At 46.5% G+C, this 20,337-nt stretch overlaps 1 protein-coding gene across 2 annotated transcripts in view; it reads left to right on the top strand.

Moving 5' to 3' along the window:
- Window positions 1-18,223, top strand: part of SCHIP1 (schwannomin interacting protein 1) — a 125,651-nt gene extending 107,428 nt beyond the window's left edge. For both annotated transcript variants that reach the window (XM_080915874.1, XM_080915875.1), the window contains 5 exons: window positions 8,098-8,215; window positions 9,052-9,249; window positions 10,046-10,169; window positions 12,532-12,625; window positions 17,593-18,223. In XM_080915874.1, coding sequence (XP_080772000.1) covers window positions 8,098-8,215; window positions 9,052-9,249; window positions 10,046-10,169; window positions 12,532-12,625; window positions 17,593-17,644 — 586 coding nt within the window. In that variant the 3' untranslated portion in view covers window positions 17,645-18,223. The remainder of the gene's footprint in view (window positions 1-8,097; window positions 8,216-9,051; window positions 9,250-10,045; window positions 10,170-12,531; window positions 12,626-17,592) is intronic.
- Window positions 18,224-20,337: the final 2,114 nt, after the last annotated feature.

Below are 20,337 nucleotides of genomic sequence, written 5' to 3' on the forward strand. Positions count from 1 at the left end.
AGACTTTTGATTTTAGCTGTTCAGAGACTCACTTTAGACTGGTTTGGACATATACTTTTCATATGCTGTTTTATCCATTCTTTGAGAATCTCACACAAATTATTTTGAGCATATTCACCCCCTACCTCTCCCCGTAACTCCTTTCAGGGCTGCCTCCCACCCCCACCTTCTCCCAACTCTGTGTTTTGCTGCTATTGTTCAATAATCTAGAGTCTAATGTGTGTTGACTATATGCGCAGGATGGGGAGGCATCCATTGGGATATAGTTAACCTACTTGGGCCACACCCATTTAAAAAAAAACTGTTTCTCCCGCAGAAGCTTCTCAGTTAAGGGGGGAGTCAGGCACCCCTCTCCCTCCACGCTAGAATGCTGATGGCTTGATTATATACAGGTCACGTGGAAAAGCAACAGCAATGTGCTGTGCGTTCATGAATTCAGCCATCCCGTCACAGATAGACACTTCATTATGTGTGTCTTTAGTACTTAAAAACAAACACCCAGAAACAAGAGAAACATTGGTGAAGGTGTCTCCTGGAACTTGTCATGTCAGAGTTGAAATCTCCTGCATCGTCCTTAGCACCAGTGCCTTCCTTGTCCCCACAGTGACACCCTGATTGGGTGGGTACAGGCAATAGAACCTCGGTCCCCTCCAAGACAGTAAGTGCTCTTAGTCACTGAGCCATCTATGGCAGTGTTACAGTGGAATCAACCTAGTTACAATCTCTAAATGTTCCTCAGTGTGGCCAGCAAGGTGAACGCTATGTTTCTACATTGAAAAGTATAAAACGACATGAGTTAAAATAGTCACCTAGAAGTTAGAGTGGAGCTCAAGCTTGGTATGAGTGAGGCTCTGGTTTTCATCCAATCGCCAAAAAGAAAAGACAAACAAATCTTACTGAAGTCAGTTAACCCCCTAAAGCACACAGTACTGACACTGTCTGCCATATTTTCATAGGCGGTGCCCGACAGAGGAAGGCTTGCTTCTTTACCCTGCAGCGCTCTGGTAGCTGTCTGGAGAGACGCATCAGTTCAGGGACTGAGCAGCAGTTAGGGTGACCGGCTTTGAGACACAGTCAAGTTTCTGCCAGGCACATGAAGGAGTGCAGGGTTGAGATCCGGAAGGGTGTCCATGGGTGAGTGTGAGGTCCTGTCCACGGAACTGCTCACCTATGAGGAGCTGCCCACGGCTCGTGTCCCACTGTCCACAGCACCTGCCGAAAGCAGAGCTCGGGCTGCCTCAGTGTGACTGAGTCAGATGGCAGCTGTCAAACGCTGAGCCCCGCTCACCATTCCTCCAGCACACAGGCTCAACCCCCAGATCTCACCCCCCTCCCCGCCTTTTCTAATTCTTACCAAGTGCCCACACATGACAACTCAGAGACGTTCGAGGAAGACGAGTCTAAAGTCAATGTAACGCCTTTGGTCAAAAAGTGTATTTTTTCCCATCTTACCTAAACATTTGAAAAAATAACTACATTTTCTCTATCTTTGTGGGGTGTGCAGCACACGCGTGCCATGGCACATGTGTGAAGGTCAGCTTGTAGGAGTCCGGGTCTTTCCATTATGGTGAGGCAGGAGGACCAAAAGAGCTATTGCGCTGGCCCAACACACTGTAGCCACTCATTATGACCCTTCCTTCGTGTAAGACTGTATGGGCGTTTTCACACTCATTCCAGCGTGCCTGCGTGTGCACGTGTGTGCGCATGTGTGTGTGCATGTGTGTGTGCATGTGTGTGTGCATGTGTGTGTGCATGTGCGTGTGCACGTGTGTGTTTACCAGCTGAGTAGCTCATCCTGTTTCATCTTTTCTTAAGCATTTCAGTTTCCAGATTTTTGTTTCGCTGTGGTTTTCTTGTTTGCTGTTTCTTCTTCTCTCTTACTCTCATTTATGATTTATTTTACCCTTCTTAAAGTGTCGTGGCCCTTCAGGAGGAAGGACATGTGCCACTGTGCCTTTGTGCAGTTTTACCTGTCTGGGACTTTGTTCTTCATACGTAAAGCCAGGTCCCCACTCCTAAGTAAGGTAGGGAAAGGGCCTGGCATATGAGAGATGCTCACAGACAGCAACTTTTTATTTCAGAAGTAGGCTGCTTGGAAATTGTCAGAACTCGATTAAGATGAAGATAGACCACATTTGACATTTAGCTATTTTATGCCTCCTATCCTAAGAGGGCTTATGCTTGTCTTCCATTCATAGTAGAGTATTCCTCTTGAAAATACATTTTGCCGACATTAAAATCCTGTAATTCCAAATTCGGTTCCAGGGAAGTGGTCGTGAATGGAGGAAATCGGCACTGATGTGGAGTGAGAACGAACAGCTGTCTGAGGAACGCAAGTGATTTATAGCTCTCTGGAGCCAGGGTTAGGAAACCGGCTGGTGCCTCTCCGAAGGAAAAGCTCGTGGCCGCTCCTGATCTACTAGCTGCTTAGCCACAGACACTGTGGCTATGACATCTTGAAAGCCTGTCAGCTGTGCTTTGAACATGAACAGAAAGAATTGAGGACTAGCCTTAGAGGTGGGAGCAGAAATGGGGGGTGTATTGGATATAGAGAAGAAAACCCTGTGACAGCCATTTACAGACCCACCGCCTTTAGTGGTCTTCCTCTTAAGATGCCAGGTCAGAAGAGGAGAGAGAGAGAGACAGAGACAGAGACAGAGACAGAGACACAGAGAGACACAGAGAGACGTTACCCCATCAGACAAGCCATTCTTTGGCACATGGTTGGAAATACTAGTTAGCTTTTCTGACACACAACTTTCGGAGGGTGGCCCTCCGTGTCCTCTCCTGGGTTCCCGAGTACACAGCTGCAGTTCCTTTCATCTGAAGCTCTCCGCTCTAAAGTACCTGAATGTTACTTTAGTAATGTCCAGGTAGCAAAGGCGTTTAATGGAATAGGGGGTGTCCACCAAGTGTTTTGAGTTCCCTTCCAGTGTGTGTATTTGCACTGTGGTTGATGACCCGCTGGAAGACCTTGGTTATATTCCTCGATCCACTACCAGGCCTTTACTAACAGGGGTCAAGCACCATAAAATGCCTGTATGGTCCAATAAAAGCTGGAATGAGTGAACTAATTCAAATAAAACCAGTAGACCATATAGGACTGTAGAAAATTACAAAATGTGTTGCCTGATCCATGAATGAATGAATGGATGAATAAATGAATGAATGAATGGATAAATGAATGGATGGATGAATGAATGGATGAATGAACTAACAATTAAGCAATCCTTTTCTCTGCATACATGCATAGGGAGGTCATTTGTGGTGGTTTTTTGTGTGATGGTACCATATGTTGAACCAGCAACATTTACAGCTGGTGCATTAGAATGATTTTTAAAAGTCCAGTAGAGTTTTCTCCTGTTTCTTGACTAGACCTTGAAGCAAGAGGAAGTTTACACACTCTTGCAAGAACAAAAGAAGCTATAGCATTGTGTTCCCATAACAAATGTGGAAAAGTAGAAACCTTGTTCCATTCTCATTATTTTTTAAACAGCAGCAGGTATTTGTGTAGTTCTTGAGGTAAATGTGTCCAAGGCACAGTTCTTTTCTGGGGAGAAGAGCGAGGCAGAGTTTGTGGGGTGCAGGAGTGTTTTACAATTCTGTAGGAAGCAATAGTGTGTCCTGCCACCTATTACATGGTGTGTAGCTAAAGCACACCCCAAACTCAGTTGTTCTAACATTCATCATGACATAGTCCCAGAAAAATGAAATGCATTTATACATACCCTTGGGAGGTTATAATCTATATTTTATGCTCTATCCCCTTTGAAATCAATATGAAACAGAAAAATGGCATGAAAATATGAGTGATAGTTCATTATGTATAAAACCTTTGAATAATGCATCAAAGACCCATTCAGATAAATGGAAATAATGTATTCTAGCAGCTTGGCCACAAACTAGCTGGGGATGTTGAGCTGTGAATGGCACTGTGGGACCACGGCTCACGAGCCACAGTGGCTGTAGACAGTTAATGAGCAGTGCTGGCTTATGGGCAGACATAGGCCTATGGAAGTTCCCTCTTGCTCTGTTTCCTTTGTGAAGCTATCCAGATGCCTTGAAATGATGGACAATGATGGGGGACATTAGCCCTGTAAAATTATGCTACCAATCACAGGCAGAATGGAGTAAATTAAGGCATATCTCTCAAGTGTCCTGGGACTTTGATTCTGAGCTCTGAAATGAACCGACATGGAGAATCTACTCATAAATCGACGGCAGCGGCGAGACACACAAGATTTTGAAATCTTAAAAGAATCTTAAAAATGAGTTAGAGAGATGGATCAGTGAGTGCGGATGCTTGCTAAGCAAGCTTGAGAACCCAAGTTCCCAGGTCCCCACCCAAAAGCTGGGCATGCCAACAGTGTCTCTAACCCCAGGCTTGGATGCATGAAGACAGGTAGATTATGAAGTTCACTGGCCAGAGGAACATCTTCTCTGACCTTCAAATGTAGACTCATACATATAATGTGCATGCACACACACACACACACACACACACACACACACACACACACATTGTTTCTAGAATAGGCAAATAAGAAAGGACTCTGGTCTTCAGAGCTGTCCTCAGACAAGACTTTTATCAGCCCAACATAAGACCAAGGACACAAACCTGCTTTACTATCTTTTCTGCCCTCCTGGAAGTCACCAGCAAACTTAAAACCATGAAGTTGCTTCTGTCTGGAGAACATAAGTCTAATCTCTATATTTTAGAAGAAATGGACCTTCTCCCTCAGCGCTGGCAGAGCCTTGCTCACCATAGGCCAGTGTCCCACCCCTGAGCTCTCTGCCAGTTCCTCAGCCTTCAGAGACAATTCCTCATGCAGCCCAGGGTGGCCCCTCTCAACCTGCCTGCCTCTGTCCCCTTTGTGCCGGGATTATGGGTGTCACTGCCTGATGAGCTGGTTTGGGGTTTTGGTTTTGTGGGTGTTTTACCAACTTGCATACCACTGGCTGTGCTTTGAGATCTCCTTTGGTAACAGAGAATGTTCTGCCACCCCCCACACGCCCCCCCTCGAAGCCCCATGCATATCTATTCCTCATAACCGTGGTCTAAGTCAAGAGCGACCCTTTTTGAAGAGAAACTTCTCACTGTAAAACACAACTGCTGAGTGTCCCCACCCAATGTCCTTCCACTAAGGCAGTCAGCGACATCCCACGTGAGACACTTCTGTTCATGCCTTCTCCAGCAACAGCCCTCTATCCAGACCCAGACGGGGTGATGTGTCATTCCCAGAATCGGGCAGCTCTGCTGTGTGGCACCCCCTGTGGTCCAGAAAGAAGAGATTCCAGGGGTAATCATTACCTAGACCTTCCAGAAGTAAAATCCACCTATGGCATTCTTTTATGCAATGCTCTACTAAATTCTTAGAGAGATGTCTAAGGCCAGAGTTCAGACCACAGCTCCAGATTCCTGTGGTTCCATCTCCATGGGGTCTGACACACACTCTTCTGGCTTCCACAGGCACACACACACACACACACACACACACAGTCACACAGATACAAACATACATAAGTAAAACAAATGTCTTTTAAAACACCAAATGACCCCGAATGAGCTACTTTGAACTGACAGCTTCCATAAACAACATTTTTTTCCACTGGGTATTGTGCTTAGGAGACCAAGGCGAACTGAACTTCTCAGGGTTTAAGTAAGTGAGGCATCGAAAGGTCAGAGACCCGGGGAAGTGCAGTTTTCAGAAATAAACCATGCAGACAGCTGCATGTCACTGCCAGGCAGGAAGCCGACAGTGGGGATTATCTGTTCTTTAACTTCACGGCACAGAGGCCTTCAGAAGACCTGGTGGCCCTGTCACCCCACCGCCAGGCCTCTGCTTGGGGAATGTGGTTGAGTTCCACCCAGAGCTGTCTTCCGCCTAAAATGTGATTAAAGGCTAAAAGGCAAAGAAATCCCTCCTGAAGCGGGAGCCCACTGAAGATGTCTTTACTACAAGCCTTTCTTAAGTACCTATGATGTCACATTGTCCCTGTGAGTAACATTGTTGGCGATTATCACTGTAAGGAATTACAAGCCCTCCTGCCCCATCTCACCCTCTCCCACCCAAGCTCCATACAGCTTCCCATGGGGCTACTTGCTGTGCCACTAAGTTGGGGTGGGAGCTCTGAATCTGTACCTGAAGCGTTTTTCCAAGTCCCCCAGCTCTTGGAAACTCCTTGTGGGTGGTTGAACAGTTTGGGGCAGAGCTGTAGAATTTATAATCATTTTTTTCCTCAGAATGAAGATATTTGTCCTTGGGTATCTTTAAGTTGGTTTTGTGATATTCTTTCTTGCTGGTTGCTTTATATTTTTACAATCTTTATCTCCAGCGGCCAGATGCTTCTTTGTGAGAATTTATTCATATCCAGAAAATGCTACATAATGCTAGACTCGGGTGAGATTAAAATGTGTCCCCAAGACTGTCCTTGCTATCACCTTCCAAACCACACATCTTGATGTGGTTGTTAAAATTGCTTGATTCCACTTTTCAGACAAACTGTGGATGTCACAAATTTGATAAATTTGATGTGTCTGGATCAAAGGGAAGTCTGAACATTCTAGATACCACAGACCCACGAAGGAATTTTGAGGGAGTCAAGTCCCAGCACCACTGAGGGGCTACCTGCTTATTAGTAGGGGGGCCACCTTTCAGACAGCCGACTGTGTCGGGGTGGCTGTGAATGTGTGGCCAACGTCAGCTAAGAGTCTCTGCCTTTGCCCAGCTCCCAGAAAGTGGAGAAAGGACGGTAGTTCACATATACGGAGCACCTGCCCCATGCCAAGCTCTGAACAAAGCTTAGGATTTGGAACCCACTATGAGCCTGTCATCTCAGAGCCTGGCGCCTCCTTCCCTGCAGCTCTCTGGCTTCCTCATCTGTGTTAGGAAGGCTGGACATTCTCCCTATTGATGGAAGGGAAACCCAAGCTGGAGCTTGTGTAATTATAAAGTTTAACAATAGGTGGCAGTACATGCCCATCTTAATCTCACTGTGAGGCCAAATGGGGTTGCAGGGAGCAATTACATCAGGCATGAGCATGAGGGAGCGGGGCATGCAAAGTTTCCCCCATCATTAGGATAAACAACCAAACACAAATGTAAAGTAATAACACCAGAGAAAATCCAGTGTCTTCTTCCCCAAAGCAGGCTTAGGCTGGCTCCCTGTGGCCCCTTCTGGCACCCCCAGCCCCGTACACACCTACACACACACACACACACACACACACACACACACACACACACGTCCTTTCCAACAAGCCTGGGATATTGGAGATGCTGATCGTGACTCAGTAGTACTGAGACGTGGTTCACTTTCCAAAGCTAGTTAGGACCAAGAGCCAAGTCCACGGTCCAGCCACGTTCATCGCCGGTCCTTGTCCTTTCTGACTTCACTGCCAGAAGCATCCTTTCTTGAGCTTCAGAATGATGAGCTCTTAGAGATGTCTTCTCGTGGTGCTGGTTGTCGGGGTCAGTCTGGTGAAACACATGCGTGCGGGGACTGCAAACACCCTCGGCTTTCCTTATGCCTCTTGGGATGAACAAACCTGTGGGGCTTTTGTCTGTGAGTGACATAAGGGAGCTTCCTCCCTTGGCTGTTGGCAACTGCTTTAAATAAAGGTTGTCTTTGGTCCTGTCTTACTGGAAGGGAAGGAGCTGTAGTCTTGGGACATTGGTTCTGGTGAACTTGTTTGGGTTGTCCTAAAACAGAACCCCAAATGACATCATAGAATGTTACCTACCGGCTGAAGTCTGCTCATCTTGATTGGCAAAACTGTAAACACAAAGCATCTTTTTCTATGTGTTCATTATTACCAGGTGCTATAACATCTAACGTTAAATGAAAAACTGATGTGGAGAAAAGATTTGTATTTGCAGAAAAAAAAAAAAAAAATAGCCTGAGGCAGAAGGATTGCCCACCCAGGCTACGTAGCAAAATCTCGCTTCAACCACAACAGAAGGAAATGTAGAATGATTCGGTCCACTTAGCTCTCCATATGAAAAGCACATAAGAGTATTTTGTTAGTGAACTCCGTTAAATTAGCTCCAGCCAGGTGACAACTCGCTGAGTTACTGTCCCGCTTGTCCCTGCCAGGCTACAGAGTGGGATGAATCTCCAGATATGCTTTGTCAATGACAGCGGCAGTGACAAGGACAGCGATGCTGACGACAGTAAGACCGAAACCAGCTTGGACACGCCCTTGTCCCCCATGGTGAGTCCACATGGCCACTGGCTGAACCATTGCCACCATCCATGGTCATGCCTCCTTTCCTGTCAGCCTTTATTCTGTTGGGACTCCACAGAAGCCGTCCCAGAGGGGGCTGAGATTACATGTTTCAAGAATTTGACAGTGACCTCAAAATCATGACACAGTGACAGTAAATCAGGCTTACTAAAGTCGTTGACGATGAGAGATACCACTTACTCTTTTAAAGGGAGCTGGGTATGGTGGTGTGTGCTCTTAATCCCAGCACTTGGGGGTCTGTGGCAGGAGGGTCAAGAGTTTGAGGTCAGCCTAGGCTGCGCAGTGAGTTCAAAGCTGACCAGGGATAGATAAGGAATAGCTACATCCCTTATCTATCCCTTACGAATAATACATGTACGTGTGAAAGAACCCTTCCTAACGGGGCTTAGAACTAGAGGCTCAGCCGTTTCCCACATGTTCCAGAAGTCGAGAATAATCATGAACGCTTGCTACTGGGATGCTTTTCCCTCTGTGATGCCTTTCTCCTTTGTTCTAGTGACTAGCAACTGTATGCTGACCACTGAGCGTAGGGCAAATGTCATTTGATGCCTGATCTCAGAAGACTATCTCAGACCCTGGCTCTGGGTTCCATAATTAAACATGGCCCTGTTATAACGTTTACCACTCTACTATTCGTGCTCAAAACAGACTCATTCTAAATGAGCCCTTTCTTAGGTTTCTTGTGACTGATGGGCTCACTGTGATCACGTGGGTAGTGGACTTGCTGGGACCCCTTTGCTAGTGCCCCTCCCCCATTGTGTGGCAGCTGGAGTAGAACTTGAAGCTGCTTTTTTCCTTCACAGAGCAAGCAGAGTTCTTCCTACTCCGATAGAGACACTACTGAGGAGGAATCTGAATCCCTTGATGACATGGACTTCCTCACAAGGCAAAAGAAGCTACAAGCTGAAGCCAAAATGGCCCTGGCCATGGCCAAACCAATGGCCAAAATGCAAGTAGAAGTGGAAAAACAGAACAGGAAAAAGTCTCCCGTCGCTGATCTTGTAAGCAGCGGAGGCTGGCACGGAAGCGAGCGTTTGGGGGCTGAAGATGGGTTCTTTCCCAGAGTTATGCAAACTTGGGTTTCTCCAAGGCAGTTGGTCAGAAGCACCCACAGTTGAGAAAGAACGAAGTCCGTTTCTTTTCCCCTCCTCTTGTTACGCTGAGAAACACATGGGCAGCATTTCATAGAAGTGAACGCTTGCAGCCCATGATTCAGATCTCCCGTGTTCCTGCTCTAGCTCAAGCGAAAGATTGCTATAGCTTCTCACCCACCTCTGGGGAGACAGTGTAATGTAATGAGTTAGTGCCCTGAGCTCAGCAGCCACAGTTTGCTCTGCCGCTGGCCTGCTTCAGGGATCTGACAAGGGGCTCGTGTGGCAGTTTTCACTGACACAGCCCCTGGGTGGGAGTGTGACTGTGGAAGACCCAGTGAAGAAGGCATCCAGAGCGCATTGCGCAGTGCCGGTGGCGTGCTATGAAGTAGTGAACAGCAGCTGATACTGCTCATTTTGTCCCCGCTATTCCTGTCCCTCACGTTCCCCATAAGTAGTGTCAGACACCAACCTGAAAGCCTGGGGTGCAGACAGTGCATCATGTGGTATACGGAGGGCGTCGTAGTACGAAGTGGGTGTTAGATACGGGCCACCCTTGGGACACTCGGGGGCCGGGAAGGCTTTTAGACTCGAAGCCTGGGGAGGAGGGGGTGGGTGAGGGTGGGTCTGCTGTAAGAGCAGACTGGCTCTTCCCCGGGGTCCTTGTCACTCCGCTCACCCCTCCTCCGCTCCCCTGTGTCTGCAGCTGCCACACATGCCCCACATAAGCGAATGCTTGATGAAAAGAAACTTAAAGCCCACCGACCTGAGAGGGATGACTGTCGGGCAGCTACAGGTGATCGTCAATGACCTCCACTCCCAGATCGAGAGTAAGTGGGGGTCAGCCGGGCAGGAGCTGTGAGGCTCACGGCAGGGAGGGGCCAGGCTACCTGGGGTTCCTTTCTTGCTTTCACTGGGCTGTCCGTGTGTTTTCAAGATCTAGGCAAGCACAGGGCCCTGCTATTGTTTTTTCCTTTCTTTTTTTCTTTAAACTGTAAAACGTCAGAAGCTTTCAGAACTGCTCGAGGCTCACCATGGTTACCAGTCCTTTTAAAATTGCTGGCTCCTAGCGCAGGCCCTGCATTTCACTTGCGTCTGTTTCTGGAACAAACTTCCTTAGCTGCCAGCTTTATACCGCCGTCCCTCCCGCCTCACGCGGGCACACATTTGTTTTAACTGTCGTCACCACCACACATCAAATGAGACTTTTTTTTTTCTTAAGCTGGTGAATGTATACTTAAAATATGGAAGGATCACAAAGCTCTCCCCCTCTCGGTATAAAGAGATTCAACAGCCGAATCCAGAGAGGGTAGGCAGCTGGTGGGGACGGCACTCATTGGAGGTCATGTGTCACACAGAGAACAAGCACTGGTTGGCCCATGAAAGATGGTGTTCCCACAAGGCAGCAGGGTTAGCCGATCCTGTCAACAACCGCAGAAGAGATAGGGTGTGTGTGTGTGTGTGTGTGTGTGTGTGTGTGTGTGTGTGTGTGTGTGTGATGACTGTAGATTTGAGAGGTGACTGAGCCCGATCCTGTCAACAACCGCAGAAGAGATAGGGTGTGTGTGTGTGTGTGTGTGTGTGTGTGTGTGTGTGTGTGTGATGGCTGTAGATTTGAGAGATGACTGAGCTGGGTCTGGCTGAGGCCAAGAGGATCTGTGGGGGTCACTGAGAAGATTGCTCTGCTAGGTTAGTTTTAAATTTCCCCTCATAGAATGTTTGCTGTGGAGCTGGGGAAGGTGGAAAAACAACCCCCTGTGCCATGAAGGTAATGTGCAGACACTGGTGAGCGTGTAGAGAAGGCCGCCCAGGAGCAACTGAGAAGGATCTTCGTTTTTCCCACTAGATCCAAATGAAAATAAATGAAATGCGCTTTAGGTGATGTTTTAGAATCAAGAGAAAGCATTTTGGGTTTTTAAAGTTTTGGTTTGGTTTGGTTTGGTTTGGATTGGATTGGTTTTCGAGACATGGTTTCTCGGTGTAGCCCTGTCTATCTTGGAACTTACTCAGTAGACCAGGCTGGCCAGGAACTCAGACATCTGCTGCCCCTTACCCTTCTCCCAAGTGCTGGGGTGAAAAGTGTATAACACCACCACTTGGTTTGAGGGTTTTGTTTTAAACCTTAGACTCATGGAACACAAAACGACTTTAATTTTGTTTTAATCACCAGGATTGTTACTCATGCAAAGGCTGAGAAGCATGAAATATTTTACCACAGAAACAGCTTCTTCTAGACTTTTAAGGATTACCATTACTTTCTGGTGCTTTTTAGAGGCATGCGAAGTATTTTTGTGTATTATGTTTTTGTTCCCATTCGAGTCTCAGACTCTGAACTGAAGGCTTGGAGGGCTCGCTTGAAGTCAGAATCCCTAAAATCGTGTCCAGGAGGCCTGCTCCTTCCTGTCTCTTTTCTCACAGGTCTTTTCAGCTGCTCTCTGTGGATATAACAGCTAGAGCCCTATCTTCTCTGAGGTAAAATGTGAGAGCAGGCTCCTTGCTCATTCCTGAGCCATGCTGACTGAGCCCACTAGTATCAGGAGAGCTAGAAATATGTCCGTCTTCATGCCCTTAGTCTCTGGCTGTAAGGCAAGGGCTCGGGAGACTTCTCCTTGCACCGTTTTCCAGATGCCTTTCTTCAGATCTTACGTATCTTGCCACACCACAAAGCTAACTTCCCAGTATTGCAGAGGACATTTCTTCAGTATCTTTTTAATTTTACAAACAGGCCATGTTGCTCCAATGGGTGCTTTCACCTGCACATATAGGAAGCTAATATACGAGTCCACTAGAATTCAGATTTCTAGAAAACCGTGTAAATGCTGGGTGGACGTGGTGGCTTACCTGTAATCCTACCTTAGAAGGTACAAACAGCAGATCCCTAGCGTGAGCTGGCTAGCAAGACCAGCTGTGTGAGTGACCTGTGGGTTTGATTACAAGGTGGGTTTATGTCATGTGGAAGACCAATTGATGATCATTCCCACCATGGACCTTTGCATGTTTAATTGCTCACCCATACATGTAAAATCATACGTATACATGCATGCAAATCACACACATGTGAAACGTTGAAAAAGAAAAGATTCTTTCCTATGATCTTTAAGTGCTAATATGTACTCGTGTCTGTGAACATGCATTATGTTCTGATTTGGGTGTGGCTTCATCTGATTTTTAACATTGCTTTTTTTGCCACAGGTTTGAATGAAGAGTTGGTCCAGCTGCTCCTCATTCGAGACGAGCTGCACACAGAGCAAGACGCCATGCTGGTGGACATAGAAGACTTGACCAGGTCAGTCTGGCTTCCCCTTCCAAAGGAGAAAAGAAACCTTGGGTAGACTGAGCTTGAAAGATGGTGGGGAGAGAGGAGGGAAAATGAGTGTATGCTTATACTCTGGCATGCATGTGGAGGTCAGAGGACAACCTTGAGTGTCCGTCCTTGTCTTCCTCTTTGTTTGACATAGGATATCTTGTCTTTATTTGGGCTTCCATGGATTCCCCTGTCTCCCCTATCACAGTAGCTGTACACAGTACAGTCCTGTGTGCTACAGTATCCAGCTTTCTGTGACGTTCTAATTCTGTTGCTACAATAATTGCTGTGATCAAAGTAACTTAAGGGAAGAGTTTATTTCCTGTTACAGGTTATAGCACATCATTGATGGAAGTCAAGTTAGGTACTCTAAGGTAGAAACCATAAAGAAATGCTGTTTGCTGGCTCATTCACTGTCCAGCTCACCAACACTGACACTCAGCCAGCTTCTCCACACAGTTCAGGACCACTTGCCTAGGGAATGGTACCACCCACAGTGGGCTGGGCCGTCCCGCATCAATTAACAATGAAGATAATCTCCCACTGATAGGATCATCAGCCAGTCTTCTGATCTTGGCAATTTCTCTGTCAAAGCTTTCTTCTCCATTAACTCCAAACTCTATTAAGCTGACAATTAAAAGTAGCAAGACACTCAGTATTTACACTTGCAAAGCGAGCTCTTCACTAGCCAAGCTACCTCCCAGCCCAGAAATGGCGATAGCTGTCAATCTATGAGCACTTCTTACACTTCCCTCTAAATCAGGGCATTTCTAGCCTAGAAGGACATCTCCCCGCAAAGCTTTTACTCCAAGACCCTTCCATTTGGTTGTTTCCAGCACAGGAGCAGCTACATGATTGTCACAAAGAGCTGCCAGCTCTTAAGTGGGCCAGCTCTTGCTCTTTACTGCCATGCCATGGAGGGGAGGGATCCTGGCATCTTTCCACACCCCCGGTGCCACCAGGTTGTTCTTGTCATGGGGAAACTGTGATTTGAGTGTCAAGCTGGACATGGCTCCAGCTGCCTTACAGGTCAGAGTAATGAATCAGGCTGGCGCTGGTTCCTAGTTCTTCATAGCTTCTCTCATGGTAAAACCCATGGTGAGTATGTATGTGTATATCTATGTAAATATACACACACCCACCTTACCCATCCATATTCTATACACACATACACACACACACACACACACACACACACACACACACACGTGCATTTGCATGTGAAAGCCCTAAATTGATGACAAGGGCTGTGCTTGTTTTCTGTCCTACCTTTTTGGCTCATCTGGCTAAGCTGTTTGCTCTGGGGAATCTCCTTCCCCTGCCTTCTGGGCCTGTAATTACAGACTCCAGTCCTTACACTGGTATGGCACATGTGTTAACCACTGAGCTTTCTCCCCAGATCCTTGTTTTGTATGCTTTAAGTTATTGTATCCCTCATCTAAAAAAGGAAAGAAGTATGCCTCCCGAGTTGAGAATATTTACCAGCAGCTGAATTATTATAGCAACGCTCAAACAGTACAGTTGTCACCTGGAGACTTGTTGGAGCAACCTTGAAGCACCCAATTGTGTTACTCAAGAACTCAAGAGTCACAGAATCTAGATGATAGACTCAGCAGGGAAAGATGCAGCCAGGCCCCACAGTTCACAGACGTCTGCAGTCTTTCATAAGCTCCTGTCTTCCTGTGGGAGCCAAAACCTTCCCCGCTCCTGTGACGATGCTGGCATTCCTTGCTGAGAGGGACACTGAAAGGCTTCTATTCACTTCTCAAGATGCTAGACCTCAAATAAGTTTCTCTGTGGGCCTGCTGGTGTAGATGGGGTGATTTGGGAGGCAGGGCAAGCAGGACCATAAGGTCAAAAGCTTGGGGAAGCTTTTCGATTGGAGCAGCCCTATAATAGGCAGAGGTGTGGCACTCCCTTGAAGCCCTCCACATGGAGGGAGAGACCCATGCTTCTGTTCATGCTGGAACTGGGGAACAAAGGGGAACCAGGAGATGCTTTCCCATTCCCAGTGGTATCCAAAAAGACCCCTCTGGGAAGTCTAGGTCCACAGTTTCCTCTACCTCTTTCATGATCACCTTTATGGATGTCAGTTCGAATCCACCCTTTTCAATTTTGGCTCCTCACTAAAGCACCTAGAGATGTTTATGAAGAGATATTTATGCATTATAAATATTTGCCAGGTCCCACCCGGAGAGATTTTGATTTGATTATTCTTGGACTAGACTAAGAATCTGGCTTTTTAAAAGTTTTCAGGTAATTTGAAAATCACTTGTATGTCTCTTAAGAGATGTTCTTTCAGCCTACTCCCTAGGGTTTACTTTTTGGTGGTTATTTCCTCCTCATGTTGGGTCGCTAGGACACACCACACCACCAGATAAATCTGGTCAACAGTTATGACCTCAGAAGGCTTTATTCTAAAAGGCCATTCCATGTTGCTATGTTTTTCACACACGACTAGCCATGTGCTGGGTGCAGAGTGTCACCAGCTGTGAGGATGACAAGACCAGCTTATCTCCCCGTGTCCTGGCCACAGCCTGGTTTCTGTGAGGAGCTTCATCACACCGTCATATTGGTCTACTATTTCTCCCCAGGTGATGATGAATTCTCTATCCTGAAAGCAGAGACCACACCATTTGAATTCTTATGTTTTAGATTCTAACACTGGCCCTGCCATACACATAGTAGGTCCTCAGCAATAGAGGGGGGGGGAGAGTCATTTGCAGGGCTTTAATGATAGACATCTTAGGAAGGACTTTAAAGCAAAAATTATTAATGAAAAGGTTTGTGGAAAGCCTTTGCCCCTTGGAATTTTAATAAAATCCTTATGTATGCCTCAAAAGAATACATAGCTTTCAATATTTTCTAAAGCTGTGTGTTGCAGTAAATATTAAAAAATAAAATATTGGTTTATCTCTTTACCGGCCCTGAGGTCTCACTCCTCAGGCCAGACCCTGATACGGAGCCTCGCACACCTCTGACACCTGATCTGAGCTGCCATCACGACCCAACTTGTCCACGCAACTCCGTTCCCTTGGCGGTTTTCTACTGCCTGTTCTCTGCCTCTGTCCCAGGGTGTTTCTGTACCCTAAAATACCACATAAATGCAACTCTATAGCTGATAGCTTTTCATACAGGTTTATATTTCAACTCTCAATCCACAAACCCTCTACACAACAAGATTGTATCAAATAGACAAAGATACAAACTGCCTTCTATATGAGATATTAGACCTGTGAAATCCTTAATGTTCATAGCTTTTTAACACCAATCAATATTACCTGGGTCTAGCTGGTCCTTGGGAAGCTCCATGTTGCCATGACCTTCCCCCTCCGTCCTCTGACCTCCCAACCTCTGACCTCTCAGACCTCCCCACTCTTCACCTCCACCGCCCGCCCAGTTACTAGCTTTCCTTTATTTTACCGATTAAACTGGGAAGGTTCAGTTGGACCATGACCTGGCCCTTCTTGGGGAAGTGGAATTAACATTAAAATACAAACAGCTTCAGGACAGTCTACCGCTGTGCGTCACCACTTTTTCTTTCTTTGCAGGAATCTCTTGATGGCGTGTACTATTGGGGAGCGATACTAAAACAAACACTGTGGGAGCTGTCATTCAGTTAGCTACAGTGAAGCTTCCATCACGGGCATCAGAACATTTTAACTGAATTTGCTTGTGATGCTCACTGATTGACCTATGAAAATGACCCATAGCTCTTTAGACCCACCAGCAGGGCCGTGGTCTGTTTGGCCTGGGGAGGGGACAATACAACATTTCCCTGGGTTCCTTGATTGCCAAATATACATTGCCATTTGTTCTAGAGTCCCTGCATGTGGCAAGGATGCTGCTGTCACATGCCCAATTCTTGAAACTGCTTGTGGTTTGTCTTCTCTGCACCATGGATAGGAGACTTTCTGCATGAAACCAGGGCATAAGCTAGGCGTCACCAGCTCCCCACATCCAGATGGTACACATCTTGTCCCCAACCCTCGATGACAGCCAGAAACCACAGCCTCAGCCTCTCACAAGATTTGTCATTTCCTAAAATCATCCTTAAAAACCGTTAGCTTTTGACGCCTACAGATCTTACAGGTCTTTGGGTTGTGGCTGTTGAGTGCGTTGCCAAGAATGTGGCCATTTCTCCCTTCCTGCCCCCACCAGCCAGCTTCTGGATTGTTCAGGTTTTCCATCACACCTCCCTGGACCATCTTTGGTTGTATTTATATTTTAGGATTAGCTGGGGGTGGGTAACTTATGCTAACGTGGGGAAGCTTCATCCCCACAGAGTGTCACGTATTTGACGCAAGCTTTCATAAGAGTAAATTAGAGGGACAACGCTCTGGGTTCTGTCAGCCTTAGTTAATGTCCCCATCTATGAGTGTTAAAACAACAGCTCAGTCTGCCCTCCACCACTCAGTCGTGAAACCTGATCTTGACTTGTTTGATAATTCTTCCGGTTCCTGCCCTACTGGGGCATCCTCCAGGTTAGGCTAGCGCTCTCCTTTGAACTACAGTCCCATCTTTGGTGTTTGTTTTCCCTCTGTGCTTTCTTCATTTGCCATTCGCTTCCTGGCTGCATTCACAGGAATACTCCCTACAATGGCCATAGCCTTATAGAGCCCTGGCTGCAATGCCCGGAGTGTAGAAATCACATTTTAACTCGTCACTGTTGCACACATTTCCAGCTTCTCACCTCCAGACATCTTTTAGACACAGCCCTTTGCTTCTTCACCATAGTGACATCTGTCAGCCTCAGATTAATCCTGCAGTACACAAAATCAAGGAATCGTAATCCACCTAACATAAAAGCCAGAACAGTCTACTGAGCTTAAAGGAAGTCTCCCGTCTCGCACGCGTCTCGCCCCGACTCCTGGTGTGGAGGGCGTTGGTTGACCAGTAGTCTGGGTCTTCCTGCTCAGTGCTAAGTGATTGTATTGTTGCTTTTGCAGACACGCTGAGAGTCAGCAGAAGCACATGGCTGAGAAAATGCCTGCGAAGTGAAAGAGAGCCATCCGCCCGAGGACAAGCTACAATTTATTTTGCTTCTGTGGTCGTAAAAAAAAAAATGCTGTTGCTAAAGGTGGCTCCGAAACAAACATCAGTGTTCGTCATTGGTAATGCCCAAGCTTACTGTCCCGTGACTGGCCTTCGCTTCTTAATTTATTTTATTTTTTTTTTTTACTCTCGTCACGTACTATCAGGCCTTTTAATAAAATATTGTTCCAGGAACTGTACAGTACTTAAACCAACAACAACCGCAGATAAGCAGAGGGTAGTTTTAACTTGGTTTTTGTTTGTTTAGCGACTTTGAGTTGGAGCAGTGACTATTTCATCCTTCGCTGTAGCTTTGAAGAGGAACTGTAAATGACGGTGCTATACAAGTCCAAATCCATGCCTGCCTCGTAGTGAAGTCGTAGCTCTCCATACTATGTATATGTTAATCAGTTTTCAACATTTTGTGAATGTTGACTACCTGAGGTTTATTCTTAGATGTGCTATTAACATTCTGTCGGATCCACATGGTCCCTTGAAAGTTTTATGTACAAATATGTAAAATAAAAATTAAAACTTTGTTTCATATGATCTATCCTTTTGCTCACTAACAAACGCTGGCTGTGCCTCCTTCGCCCTTTTCCCTTCGGGGAGTCCCCACCAGACAGAAACTGGCAGCAACGTAAGAGAATCCAAAGTCAGTTCCATGGGGCCAGCGTGACTGGGATTGACTAACGCAACCTTCAGGAATGTTGCCTCTTTAACACCTATTCCTCGTCAGGTCCTCGGAGTGTGTCAGCGGTCCTTCTAACAAATTTACCTCGTGAACAAATGGTGTTTGCGCCCCCGGAACCGAGAGCATGACATGGCTGAGTAGCGAGGCTTCCCTGCACTGGACGCTGCCCTGGCTGTGCCCACTGGCGCCCTCTAAAGGTGGAGGGTTCACGAGGTTCTCTTTCTGCCTGGGATGCATGAGCACCTATCCTGTCTGACTAGTTCAGCTCACAGCCTCAGCGGGTTAGATGTGGGTGGAATCGTTTTGGTTGGTCTGACGTTGGGGTTCTTTCTGAAGTAAAGTTAGACATTCGTTCAGTTCCACGAGAAAACTGTAACACAACACATTTTTTTAACCATGTTTTGGAAGCTTCTTTTTTTTTTTTTTTTTTTTTTGGCACTTGTAATTTTTGAAGCACTTTTACTGGTCTCAAAACTTTATGGCTCTAAAGAGGATTGTAGCTTGTTCTCCAGAAGGTGGAGACTCGCTCAGTTAGCTGGTATGCACAGGTTAGGAACACACCAGGAGAGGGACGTGCAGTTCCGCAGCCCAGCTCCGCCCCAGTCACCTGGTGGAGTTCATGGTACAGCAAGACTTCATAAACCAGTATCCCATGCCCCTGTCTCAGAAGTACTCTTGAATTGTAAGTCCCTGAAGGAGTTACCACAGTGCATGTTTAGCTTGACTTGTAACGCGCATCACTTTTATGGGCTTACTCAGCATTTACATTCAGAATAGAAAAGACTTGTAACCCTGAGTGTGGTTCAGCTTTGTTCCCATGTGCAGCCATGCAGCGGAATCCTATGGAAGATTCAGAAAACACTGGTTCTAGGGCCATGTTGTGTCATTGGCATGTTTAGTATCAAAGCATTGATTAGGGGTGGCCATGCAGGCACCACAGTGGCATATGGAAACAGGGACCACTTCCGGGAGCTGGTCCTCTCCTTTCCACCTTGTAGGTTCCAGGGATTGAACTTAGGTCATCAGGCTTGGCAGAAAGTGCCTTTTTCCACGTAGCCATTTCATTAGTCCCCCAACACCTGCAAGAGGTCCCCAAGTTCTAATGTTGAAAACCACTGTCATGGAACTTCTTTTTCAACTTTTTGTTAAGTCATGTTTTTCAGTGTCAAGGTTATTTTTTGTTGTTGTTGTTGTTGGTTTGTTTTAGTTTAAGTATTATGTTCTTATTAATTTAAGCCCTTGGGAGAACATGAAGTAACAGAAAAGATGGAAAAAGTCTCTGCTCAAGCAGAGAGAGTAGTGTGAGCATCTAAGCCCCGGCTCCTCGGGGCCGACACCGACACTCATTTGACAAGAAAGACGGTCTTAATTTCTAAAGCCCTTGCCAGACTTAACACCAATAAATTTTAGAAATGTCTTCTGTCTTAAACAATGTACTCTCTATAGCTACGAAAGTACATTCTGAAGAAATCCATGGCCTCTCATTCCAGGCTCTCTACCCATTCGTCCAGCCCATGCTGTCACTAAAGAACCCCAATTTAGGAAGGGAACAAGGTGTGAGGACACACCAAAAGGAGCCCCTCAAGATCCTCCCAGCCTCAGTCTTTCTAGGAGGAGAGTGGTCCCCTTGTCACCTGAGAGTCACAAAGGAAAGTGCTCTCAGTTAGCTAGGAGCCATTTCAAACCTCCTTTCCTATGGGAGGGTCATCTCCAAGACTGTCATTTCAGGACCTTCTCTGCCCTTCTGCTGAGGTTTGCAGACAAAGACTGGGTCTCAGCAGCATTCTCACCTGCTCTAGGTCACCCTTGTGTACGTAAACTAGGATGCTCCCAAGTCAGCTAGATGGACAGACCCAAGGATGGGACACCGTTCCTCATTCACATCTATAGAGACGGAGGTGTGCTCATGACCTCCCAGGCCCTAAGACCAGGTCTGGCTGAGAAATGCTCAACCATCTTCCTAGGG

Source organism: Micromys minutus (genome assembly GCF_963924665.1).
Source record: "Micromys minutus genome assembly, chromosome: 4".
In the NCBI taxonomy this organism is placed as follows: domain Eukaryota; kingdom Metazoa; phylum Chordata; class Mammalia; order Rodentia; family Muridae; genus Micromys; species Micromys minutus.